Source organism: Mus pahari, chromosome 5 (genome assembly GCF_900095145.1).
Source record: "Mus pahari chromosome 5, PAHARI_EIJ_v1.1, whole genome shotgun sequence".
In the NCBI taxonomy this organism is placed as follows: domain Eukaryota; kingdom Metazoa; phylum Chordata; class Mammalia; order Rodentia; family Muridae; genus Mus; species Mus pahari.
In genome coordinates, this window is record NC_034594.1 from 68,451,225 (window position 1) to 68,464,058 (window position 12,834).

A 12,834-nucleotide genomic window follows, 5' to 3' on the forward strand; every position below is an offset into this window, starting at 1 on the left:
TGTCTGTAAATGCATACACATGTTCACAGTCGTGAACATTCATACATGTGTACACCCCCATGGAAAATGGAGCAGGGCTCTTTAACACTGCAGACAGTGAGATGTGACTGTCTCAATCAGGGCCTGCCTTAGCACCCCCAGAGTGTACAGTTAGGCCAGTGTGAACTTCACATCTGGTGATAATCCCACATATGAGCAATGGCTAGCTGTGACTCCACTAGTCTGTGCAGCAGGGCCTCTGAGTCCTTGCTATGTGTTAGTTAGACTCGGGACACACCTAGAAATGGGCATCGGAGGTGCCCACTGGTCTTGTGTTTAGTGACCATTTCCACTTGCTACTCACGTCTGCCATCTGTGACCTCAGAGCATGGTGGTGAACATTATAAACCTGCACAGGCATCTACAGAGTCCCCGGCTACTCAGATCTGTGAGTCTGAGATGCAATGTCACTCGTCTTTTGGTGAAAACTCTTGGGGTCAAAGTTAAGAACTTCTGAACTTGGCATGTTCTGATGGTGTTCCAGCATGGTGCCCATGTGACTGACTTCCCAGAGGACCAGAAATGGAACTTGGTCTCATAGTAGATATTGAGCAAAGGAAGGGATAGTCCTTAAGCCAGACTCAGCCTCCGTCCCCAAGACACCCTCTACCCCAGGTGTGTACACCCCTTGGGGCTCAGCACCAATGCACTCCTCCGAGGCTGCTCTAAGTCCCACTGAGGCTTCTATCTGAGAAAGGAAGGGCCTCAGAGAGACAGGAAAGATGGGGAAAGCCAGAGTTTAATAAGAGTTTCTCCTTTTAGTTTTTAAATTACAACACAAGCTAACATTTCTTGATTTGTGCACTTGGTTTGGATTTTGTTGTTGTTGTTATTGTTATTGTTGTTGTTGTTGTTGTTGTTGTTGTTGTTTTTTAGCATCATACTCCAGATTAATATGGATCTTTAAAATGTTCATAGGAGTTGTAATTCAGTGCTTTGTAATATTTGACAGCTGTCCATTTCCCCCACAGGTAGAAGAAAGACCAGACAAAGACTTCGCTGAGAAGGTAAGGATTTCTGTAAGCCTCAGCCTTAGCTTAGTTATTAAACTAGATGGTCCTGGGTGAGGCTGGCAGGAACCCAGTTACTTGGTGTTTAATAAAGTAACTGAGGGTACTAAGTGGGCCACACAACATGATGTCATATCCCCAAAGGAATCCATCATGAGTTGAAATATGAGGGGCAGCGAAGAGCTCATGACTAACCAGACATGTGTGAGACAGCTCTGAATGAACACTTCTTATCACTAGCCAGAAGCCCACAGGAGACAGTCCAGTGGAGAAGCTGAATTAAAAGGTGCTCTGGGGCCGGAGAGATGGCTCAGAGGGTAAAGTGATTGCTGCACAAAAGTGACAGCCTGAGTTCAAATCCCCAGCACACATGTAAAAATCTGGGTATGTTCACACGGACCTGTAACCCCAGTACTGCAACTGGCCGTCTAGCTCACCCCTCACACACATGATCATACACAAATATGATCACCTGTGGAAGCTAAAATGGACAGAAAAGGTTCTGAGATGTTCGACTTGTTGGTAATTTTGGTTTTACCTGATCACATCCGATCTTCACCCATTCCAGGGCTCCCGTAACATGCCTAGCCTGTCTGCAGCCACACTGGCATCTCTGGGCGGGACTTCCTCCCGGAGAGGAAGTGGAGATACCTCCATCTCCATGGACACCGAAGCATCCATCAGGGAAATCAAGGTAAAGCACTGGGCTCACGTGTGACCTGACAGAACGCCTTGGACAATTAGTTTTGGATTTGCAGAGACTTCATTTGTGAGGTTTGAGATCAGTCCCATCTCCTCTGCCTGCCTTAAACGTGGTGTGTTCTCCTAACACTGGACCAAGCTCAGGCAGCATCCCTGTGAATCCTCTGGCCATCATGCTGTGCTCTCCAGAGGCCATGCCATCTTTCACCATGTGCTAACATGTGGATATTTGCTTTTCATTAGACACTGGAGCATTCTGGTCCCCTATCCCCGCATCCTTGTTCCAGAACCACAGAGATTGCCCATCCTCTAGCATCTTTCCCTCTTGCCTGGAGAGTGTGCCCTCCCTTCTGTCTGTAGTCTTCTTTGGTAGACTCCATCACTGGATTTTAATGATGTTTTTCTCTTAACATAACACAGGCATTATTCTGTGTTAAACCTTTGACACTGAGAACGGTGCCATGTGTTTGATGAGCTCTTCTGTATATTGGAAAGACACACAGCCCAGCACTGTTTGTTAATTATTAGTACTATGTGTCCTGTTAGGTAACTGGTGCAACTGTGTCCCAAACTGGGAAAGATTGAGGGCAGGTGACCAGAATGTTGTGTCCTTCAGAGTCAAGTCAAACAGAGGGTGTGAGAGACCTGGATTTGTTTGGCTAATTTTGTGGGAGAACTTCCTCATACTCAGATGTGACTCACAGGGACCCAGCTCCACTGGCAGTGACACTTGCCAGGAGAACAGAAGAGGGCCTGGAGCAGCTGCTGGTGTTAGACCTAAACTGCAGCTACTGTGTTTTATGAGTATGAGATACGGTTTCTTGTTTTGTTTTGTTTTTTGTCTGCTCTCCTAAAATGCCATGTACCAGACCTAAATATCCTCAGCTAACAGCACTGTTGTTTCTCTTTGGGCTAGAAGGGGGCGGGGGCAGAGGGAGATGGTTGCAATGGGATTTAGACTCTGCTCTTGGGCATGAGTACCGTTTGTTTGCCTGGCAGGTGTTTGCCAGGAGATTAGCTAAAGGCAGATACTCTCCCCGGGTACCAGGCACATGGAGAGAAGCAGGGTGGATACCGAGGACTCTAGCTGGGATGTGCTGGCCTCTGCCCCCAGAAGCTCACTGTTTCTCTAGTGTAGGAAGACAGGGAGCTAATCACTGTCATAGTCCTTTCGGTTAGTTATTAAGCTTTATTATTATTAGTGTGTGTGTGTGTGTGTGTGTGTGTGTGTGTGCCACATGTGTGCAAGGTACCTGCCGAGGTCAGAAGGGGGTAAAACATCCCTGGAAACTGGAGTCACAGGTGGTCATGGAGCCATCTGACTTGAGTGCTGGGAAGTAGGGAGAGCAGCAGGCTCTAAGAAGCACTGAGCCACCTGTCCAAGCTCCACCCCCACTTGCCTGTTGTTTTTTTTTTTAAGATTTACATATTTATTTTATGTGTATGGGGGTTTGCCTTCATGTACGCCTGTGTACCACATGCACACCAGGTTCCCACAGAGACCAGAAGAGGCTATCAGATCTCCCAGAACTGCACTTACAAACAATTTTGAATCTCCATGTGGATGTTGTTAATGAACCCAGGTCCTCTGCAAGAACAACAAGCCCTCTTCACCCATGAGCCATTTCTCCAGCCCCAACATTTTGCCCATTTTTAAAAAATTTATAAACAGTGCAAGATACATCTAAATTTTATAACAATGTGTAGAAACACGTGAATTACATAAATTGTAATGTTTATAACACTGAAACTTATTTTTGCTTTTCTTTAACACCTAATAAAACACAGAAGGAACCATGCCTCCTACTGCCAATATGATGGACCCGGACATAAGAAAGCCATAGGGGTGTGTGTGTGTGTGTGTGTGTGTGTGCGTGCGTGTGCGTGTGTATGTATGTATGTATGTATGTATGTGTGTGTGTATGTGTGTGCACTCTGCCAATTCTCTCCTTTGATGTCTTTTGCCTTTTGTGCATTTCCTTCAGGAACTTAATGAGTTAAAGGACCAGATACAGGATGTAGAAGGCAAATACATGCAGGGACTGAAAGAGATGAAGGTACCAGTTTGTGGAAGTGTGAGCCCATGACACTAACCCACCTTAACTTTAAAAAGCCTCACAGAGGTCCCATAAGCATGCTCACTGTGAAGGGCACTGGCTGTGGAAAGTATAGGGTCATGGGAATTCTAACAAGGCATGCATCTGTCCCTGTCTTCCAAATCCAGTTTCTAAACACAGTGCATCCCCAGTGGAGAAGGTGACAGACCCAGCCCCTGATGTGGGATGGTACTCAACACCCTCCCCCTAGGCTTAGAGCCAGTGCCTCACTTTGAAAGCACAGCAGACAGACAGTAGGGAGTTTTGCTTCTCTTCGCTCTCTACGGTTCTCACATACAAGTGTCCTCCCAGTTTGCTGTGCTGAGCTCACCAGAGCCGCCCTAACGCACGTGCTTCTGAAACATCCGGGTTACTGCATGCTGTCGACGTTTACTTAGGGGAACAGCATCTGAGGGTGTATGTGTGTGCACTGCTCTCAGATTGTGAAGGACATCGCCATGCCAACAGGAAATGTCCTGTCCCTGTTCCTTAACAATGCTGAGGTGAACAGGTGCCACAGGGAAACTGGTGCCAAGGCACACGGCAGCCATACCCAGGAGAAGCTCAAGACAAATCTGGGATGAAGCAGTAAATACAGATCGGTTCCTTCTCTCTCACCTCCTCAGAAAGGGCCCAAGAAGTCATCTAAACTCCATAGCAACATACACCAGACAGGTGGCATAAGTCACATACTAATTCATTGTGTTCATAATCGTTTCTACAATATGAACTAATCAGTACCCCCAGAGCTCATGTCTCTAGCTGCATGTGTAGCAGAAGATGGCCTAGTCAGCCATCGTTGGGAAGAGAGGCCCCTTGGTCTTGCAAACTTTATATGCCCCATACAGGGGAACGCCAGGTCCAAGAAGTGGGAGTGGGCGGGCAGGGGAGCAGGGCGGGGGAGGGTATAGGGGACATTCGGGATAGCATTTGAAATGTAAATGAAGAAAATATCTAATAAAATAATTTAAAAAAAAGAAAAATGAAAAATGAAGACCCTGGCTTTTCACTCACCTAAAAATGGAACCACAAATCAACTGGGAGCCAATGATACCACTTTGGGTTGCCATGGTGTATACCCATGGGGGGACCCGTGCTGGGGTCCACCAGGCCTCTTCACAGCTCTGACTCCTGAGCTGGCAACCTCTTTCTTAGACTCTGCTTAGTTCAAGCTGGTGACTGCCCCCTCTTGCTCTCCTGGCTTCACTCTCCTGACATTTAAATTTTAGAGCCTGCAAGAGTGAGAGCCAAGATTGGGCACTGCCAATATTATCTTTACAGCCTCTTTCCCACAGCTGTCCTTTCAAACAAATGACCTTGGTCATTCCAGGACCTACCCAGTAAGACCTGTGCACCTTGTTTTATTTCCCATGAGTCAGAAATCACAACTCCTTTCCTGGTTCCCAAGCCTGAAGAGGGCGGCCCAGCAGTGGCTTGTGGCAGGGTTTTATTTCCATCAGTAACTGGCTCCTTCACATTGAGTAATGACTTCAGAAACCCACTGAGCTGCCATGGCCTGTGGTGGGAAGATTCTGGTTGCTGAATCAGTCTCTGGTTCTGCTGCCTTCCTGAGCCACCCCTGTGTCCCACAAGCTTCCTTGTCTTAACAAGAAAAGACATTGTTGTCTTAGTTACTCCTATTGCCGACAAAGGCGACTTAATGGAGGAGGGGTTTGGGCTCACAGTTCAAAGGTCCAGTCCATCGTAGCAGGGAATCCCTGGTGACAGGAGCATGAGGCAGCTGGTCACAGTGCCTGAGCAGTCAGCAAGCAAAGAACAAGCCATATTGGTGTTCTGTGTTCCCTTTCTCCTTCCTATACAATGGCTGGAAGCATTTAAGGTGGGCCTTCCAGGCTCAATTAACATAGTCAACAGGCAAGCCATAGGCTATACTTGTTCTTCCCCGACAGCTAAAAGGTATTTGTTCCAGCGATGGGACATTGCCTTCTCAATGGAAAGAGACTTGGTCTCTTTTGGCAATTTTGAAATGCCATCCTGGTTTCTGCAGGACTCGCTGGCCGAAGTTGAGGAGAAGTACAAGAAAGCTATGGTCTCCAACGCCCAGCTAGACAATGAGAAGACCAACTTCATGTACCAGGTGGACACACTGAAGGACATGCTGCTGGAGCTGGAAGAGCAGCTGGCGGAGTCTCAGCGGCAATACGAGGAGAAGAACAAGGTCAGTGCCACACGCTGTGCTCAGGAATGGAGAGGGACTGTGTAAATACTGTGTGCATTACACTTTTAAAGGATTTTTATTTTTGTTAATTATGTGTGGTGGTAGTGGTGGGGAGGTAGTATGTGCATGAGTACACTGGCTTGTGGAAGCCAGAGGAAGGTGTTGGATCCCCGGGAGCTGGAGTCAAGAGAAGTGGTTCTCAACCTGTGGGTCACGACCCTTTCACAGGGGTCACGTATCAGATGTCTTATGTATCAAATATTTATATTATGATCCTTAACTGTAGCAAAATTACAGTTATGAAGTGGTTGTAAAAATAATTTTATGATTGGGGGTCTTATGTATCAGATATTTATATTATGATCCTTAACTGTAGCAAAATTACAGTTATGAAGTGGTTGTAAAAATAATTTTATGATTGGGGGTCATCACAACATGAGGAACTGCACTAAGGGTCACAGCATTAGGAAGGTGAAGAACCACTGAGTTACAGGCGGTTGTGAGCTTCCTGGCGTGGGTCCTGGAAATCAAACTCAGGTCAAATACCATGAGCACAGGATTTGGGTTTAAAAGCTGAGCCATCTCTCCAACCTGTGTTTATGTTTTTTTTTTTTTTTTTAAAAGCAGTGATTCCCTACTTGTCCGGAAAGCTCAGAGATGGAGACTTAGAACACTGTGCATTTGTCCTACATGTGGTAGCAATGCCTGTGATCCCAACATGTAGGAAGCTGAGGCAGCTTGGGCTCCGTAACAAGGCTCTGTCACCAAACAAAAGAAAGCAAGCCCAAAGGTGGGGGAGATCATTCCTGCTGCATAGATGCAGGTGTTAGTGTCTCTGGAAACACCTGCTTGTCATCCTGGTGCTGTGGAGGCAGAGATGGGGGATCGCTCCCTGGTGTTTACCAGGCAGCCAGATTAGCTTAATCAGCTAATGCCATTGAGCTGCACCCTCAGTGCCATTTCTCACCCATAGGAGTTCGAGAGGGAAAAGCATGCCCACAGCGTCCTGCAGTTCCAGTTTGCTGAAGTGAAAGAGGCCCTGCGGCAAAGGGAAGAGATGCTCGAGGTGAGCTTTGCTGTTTTAGCCCAGGCTGCTATGACAAAATACCACAGACCTGGTGGCCCTGACAACAAATGCGTATTTCCTCACTGTTCTGGGTACCAGAGACCAGGTCGAGGTTGCGCACAGCACCTTCGGTGTTGAATCTGAGCACTTATGCTATCCACCCTGGGACCCACCCTCATGCATCATTTAACCTTAATACTTCTGAACTTATCCCCAAACACTAGTCACCTTGGAGGCCAGGGAGTCAGCTGCAGCTTTGCTTACAATCCAGGGTTCAGGCTAACTTTCCCTCTCTTGAGGAGGCGCCGGCCCCTCCCACTGGTAAAAAGCACCCTGGTGCTCTTGTGTTTGTCTTGGGAGATGTGATAAAATCCTAGTCCCTAGAAGTTGTAAATATGGAAAAAAAAATTTCAAAGGTGAGATGAAAGACCTTGGTTATCTGTGTGACTCTGACATAATCCCAAGGGTACCCACCAGAGCGGGGCAAGTCAGATGCTGAGGTGGGAGCTCTGTTGACAGAGCTGAGGGTTAGAGTTTGTAAAGAAGGGACACAAGAGAGTGTGGGCAGGTTCTAGGAACCGGAGTAGACAGGCTATTGATCCTCTCTCCCAGTAGACTCTTTCCAGTCTCAGAAGGGTCAGAAAGTATATTTATGTGATTTCATGAAAGTTATGGTCATTTGTTACTGTGGCTGTAGGAAACAGGCACAGGTATGTGCCAGGTAACATTCTGATCAGCAGTGGGACACATGGACTACAGTGGTCCCATGGAGTATATTAGTGACATTGCAGCCATCTTACTCTATGATGTTTGCAAAACAACGAGCTCGCCTATTTGGTCACCCGTTTCTCAGACTACTGTCCTACTGCTAAGCAGAACATGACTGTGCAGGGTTTGGTTTTTGTTTTTATAACACAATCAGGACTGAAATTGGCTTGAGGTAAGATACCTGCCAAGCTGGTTTTCTTACTGGAACTAAGAGTAGAACAAGGAAAAATTTTCACATGCTAATGAACCTGGGGTTGGTGAGGTGAGATGCTTGTTGACCACCTACTGGTCAACCTCCCCACCCTGGTCATCCAGCCCCCGCCGACTTCCTTTCTCTGCTTAACCCTTTGTCTGCTTTCTTTCTGTCTGTTCCTTTCCTCAGGAAATCCGACAGCTGCAGCAGAAACAGGCGGGTTTTATCAGGGAGATTTCTGATCTTCAGGAAACGATAGAATGGAAAGACAAAAAGATAGGGGTAGGAGTCTCAAGCCTTCGCTTCCAGAGGGTGGGATGCTTAGCAAATGAGGCTCTTGCAGAAGCTTTGGTTTGAAAAAGAAAAAAAAATGTTTGCATGAGAGTGTGTGTGACCCTCATGCGATGCAACATAAGTAGCCTGTTGGCCACCCCAGTGTACCCAGTTGGATGGCACCATAGCTGGGTATTTGGGGTTGTCTCCCTCCCTGCTGTACCAGAGCGGCCTAGATGCAATGCAGGCCATGCAAGGAGAAGCTCTGGGCAGCTCAGTGTGGAGGATCCAACTCCAGAATTTCCCTTGGGGTCATGTGATGCTGTGAGTAGCAGATAATACCACACCCCACAGGTTGCCATTGGATCTCTCTCCATCCTCAGGAGAGAGGAAGAGACAGCCCGGCCACATATAGGAATGAATAAATAGGAAGAGTGGACCCCCACCAAGTCACAACTGACCCAGAGGAGCACATGGTACCTAAAAAACAGCAACTCCTGTGGCAGGGTCCCAGTACAGGTCCAGAGGTGATCTGTCACATCATAGAAAGTTCACAATATGGAGCCCCACCATTCCACTTTGACAAATTCATAAGCTTTGGCTAAGAGACTGTGTGTATGTGTGTGTGTGTGTGTATGCGTGCACACATGTACAAACATGCTTTTCTAGAACATTTTTTAGACAACAAATATGCATAATCAGTGTCTAAAAATAGCTTAGGGTCGAGGGACAGGGTTGCCCAGGAACATGCAAGCACAAGGACCTGCATTTAGTCACCAGACCAGACATGGTGACACATATTTGTAACCTTGGCACTAGGGAGGAGGGAGAGCTAGAGATAAGGACATTCCTAAGGCTTGACAAGCAGCCAGCCTATGCAGGGAACTCCAGGACAGTAAAAGACTCTGTCTCTAAATTATAGATGATGGCATTTGATGAATGACTCCCGGTACTGTCCTCGGAGCTACACACAGAGTCACACAGAGACATGCACACACGTGAACAGGAACATAAACGCAAAAATGTCTAAATTTATTGAGTAGAGTTCTGTAGCACCCATTCTCGTTCTGCACTGATCTCTCTCACTAAGAGGACTGTGTGATTCCTGTTAACTCTCCAGCGCCATGTTGTAAGATGCAAACAAAGCTCGTGCCAGGCAGTGATGGCACACACCTTTAATCCCAGCACTGTGGAGGAGAGTGCCAGGCCAGCCAGGGCCACACACTGAGACCCTATCACAAAAACAAACAACACCCCTCTCCAAAAGAAGAAAAGAGAAAAGAAAGCCAAGCTAGACAGTAATGGGATATCCTGGGAATGTGGCTCTGTGGTAGAGCACTTGCCTCCTATGTGTGAGGCCCTAGGTTCAGTCTGCAGTACTACAATGAGAAAACAAAAGGCAGAAATGGAAGTTATGGAGCAGCCTTCCTCTATAGTGTCCCTTGCCTAGAAACGCTAATGTGTGAACAGTAGCTGGTCTAGCCTGGGATAAACCCAACAGCATTTTTTTTCTCACTGGTGCCCTGGATGGCAGTGCCTCCTAGTCCCTGCTTCTTACTTAGCTTGCTATCTGTGCTAATCTCTTCATCTCTCCCTCTCTCCTCCTGCTGACCCCCCTCTCTCTCTCCTCCGCTGCACGCTCAGGCATTAGAAAGACAGAAAGAGTTCTTTGATTCCATAAGGAGCGAACGAGATGATCTTAGAGAAGAAACAGTCAAGCTGAAGGAGGAGTTGAAGGTACGAAACCAAAGTGCAGCTTGAGAACAGCGCCAAGGTGACAACTTAGGTTCTGTGTGTCTGTGGCTCTGTTTACATCACGGTCATGTTAATAAAGTCGAGCTTTGGCTTAACTATCCCTGGGAAGCAGGTGATGCCATTGCCCATATGTGCTTCTGCTGGGACCATCAAGTGTTTCCAAGCTGAACAGGTCTGCAAAGTAGCTCAGATTCCTAGCTCTGAGTTTGGTGTTCATCTAAATATTTTTTTACCCTCATTAGAATGTATGTACGTCCTTCTTTAAGCCTCTTGTCAAGGACTTCCTTAGCTGGACAATACCTGGGGTAAGTGGAGGGATCCCACTTTTCCACCAGATTATAGAATGCATCTTCTAAGGGCCGTGTCAAGGGGAATCAAGCAGGCAGTCCCGGATGAGTTCTCAGACTGCTGAAGCAGTAGTGGTGAGAGAGGTGTGACTATGGCAACGTCCCAACAGTCCCCAGACACACATCAGTGTCATTTCCCGAGCTCTGCAGTCAAAGTCAGCAGGAAAGCAGCAGGGTACAGGCTTACAGCTAAGACCTAAAAGAGGCTCCTAGTCCAGGCTGTGTACAGCAGTTAGGAACCAGGAAAAAAGTGCTGTGAACCAAGTAAACAGCAAAGAGGTACTCTGCTGCAAGGAGGCAGGCAGCTGCTTTCAAGGGGTTGGCCAAGTCCTTGACATAAATGGTCTTTTGAAGATAGGAAGCATCCCTTTACAATTGCTGTCTTCATGCAAACTGCACTCTTGTCTTTCCACAACACTTACATATTCCTTCTTCATCCTGGTCTCCCTTTGTTATTATTTATTTATTATTATTATTATTTATATGAGTACACTGTAGCTGTCTTCAGACACACACCAGAAGAGTGCATCGGATCCCATTACAGATGGTTGTGAGCCACCATGTAGTTGTTGGGAATTGAACTCAGGACCCCTGGAAGAGCAGTCAGTATTCTTAACTGCTGAGCCGTCTCTCCACCCCATACCACCCTGAACACACCCGACCTCGTCTGGTCTCCCTTTTTAAAGACAAAGTTTATAGTGAAAGGTTTATTTACTTGATGTTCCACTTTCGTGGCAGCCCACGGGTCATCGCCCTAGTGAAAAGAAAGCCTTTTTAAAGTATCTTCTCACCAGACAATCGGTTTAGAAGGGGGAAGCCATTGTAGATCTCCCTGCCTTGATAAGACTGTGAACATGGTACCTAGGTACTCCTCCATCCCTGTGGAGTTAGAATCTACATCAGGAGAAACAGCATCCCATTATAATTAACATAGTTTAACCTGGTCTCACTGAGTGTTATGTTAAATCTGTTTTTGCTCCCAGAAACATGGAATAATCCTAAATTCAGAAATAGCCACCAACGGAGAGACTTCAGACACAGTAAATGACGTTGGGTATCAAGCCCCTACGAAGATAACAAAAGAAGAGCTGAATGCCCTCAAGTCAGCCGGGGAGGGGACCCTAGGTAAGAGCTTTTCCTTGGCTCTTTTCGTTGTTTGGTCAGCCAGCACTGATTCATCTTTGTACACTATCAGATCGGAGTGATTGTCACTGATCAATTAATAGTCACGCGGCATGCCCTTCATTCTGTCACTTATAGTAATTCTTCCAGACAAACCACATGATCACCCACGGTGCTGTGTAGCATGTATTTTTGTCTAGTGCTTTCCACCCATGGCTCAAGGACACATTTCTTTTTTCTTTTTTCTTTTCTTTTCTTTTCTTTTCTTTTNTTTTTTTTTTTTTTTTTTTTTTTTTTTTTTTTTTTTTTTTTTTTTTTTTTTTTTTTTTTTTTTTTTTTTTGCTTCCCATGGCTGAGTAGAAAGAGGTAGGCTCAAAGTCCAGTGGTAGAGTTGGGTCTTCTCCAGGTGTGTTCCAATTATGACTTTCCTCTTAACCTTGTAATGGAGTTGTGGGGGCTGTAAAATGGGTGAGCAGGCCATATTTTCCCGCCAGCCTGGCACACTTGGGGACCCACCGTACAAACATTTGGAGGGTGTGAGGTGCCTAAATGGGACACAAGACACCTGAAGCTGCTGTACCCACCCTCAAAATGGAAGGCAGCTACAGTAGTGGGGCGCTCCTTGCTGTACATGGGGTGTGCTCACAGGGGTTGGAATTCACACACCTTATTCAGAGGGGCTTCCTCTGTATGCCACAGTTTTAGCTTCTGTTAAGAGTATATATAATTGTGAAATCTAATGGATTATAGAAATATTTTCTATAATTTTCATAGATAAAATGATTTACAAATTAATGTTAGTCCTAAATTATGGCTTTGGGATAAATTCAGTTGCTAGGTCCCCCTACCCCCACAAGGCCGGAGTCTCTGTATTGCAAGGCAGAGGCTTTTCTTTCGTCTTCTTGGTGTTTGTGACCATATGAAAGTCTGGAGGCCTCGCTCCTCAGGACCGATTCCTAGGAGCTTCCACAAGCCCTTGTGATTGTTAGAGTAACACGCTCTTGCCAATGTGTGAGTTGTCAAAACAGGAAGAGTCCGTAGTTTCCACCATTCCTCCAGGACATCCCTCCAGGACTGGTCCTGCTCTTCTTACCTCCATGTACAGTTGACATATCCCTGGTAGTCATGTAACAGTTGACTTATCCCTGGTAGTCATGTAACAGTTGACATATCCCTGGTAGTCATGTAACAGTTGACATATCCCTGGTAGTCATGTAACAGTTGACGTATCCCTGGTAGTCATGTAACAGTTGACGTATCCCTGGTAGTCATGTAACAGTTGAC

At 46.4% G+C, this 12,834-nt stretch overlaps 1 protein-coding gene across 22 annotated transcripts in view; it reads left to right on the forward strand.

Moving 5' to 3' along the window:
- Lrrfip1 (LRR binding FLII interacting protein 1) overlaps positions 1-12,834 on the forward strand; it is a 130,392-nt gene that overhangs the window by 102,266 nt on the left and 15,292 nt on the right. For 11 of the 22 annotated variants that reach the window (XM_029539324.1, XM_029539327.1, XM_029539311.1 and 8 more), the window contains 8 exons: positions 1,011-1,046; positions 1,618-1,743; positions 3,737-3,808; positions 5,856-6,026; positions 7,000-7,092; positions 8,243-8,335; positions 9,971-10,063; positions 11,412-11,553. In XM_029539324.1, coding sequence (XP_029395184.1) covers positions 1,011-1,046; positions 1,618-1,743; positions 3,737-3,808; positions 5,856-6,026; positions 7,000-7,092; positions 8,243-8,335; positions 9,971-10,063; positions 11,412-11,553 — 826 coding nt within the window. The remainder of the gene's footprint in view (positions 1-1,010; positions 1,047-1,617; positions 1,744-3,736; positions 3,809-5,855; positions 6,027-6,999; positions 7,093-8,242; positions 8,336-9,970; positions 10,064-11,411; positions 11,554-12,834) is intronic. The other 11 variants (XM_029539326.1, XM_029539330.1, XM_029539320.1 and 8 more) reach the window with 3 other exon arrangements.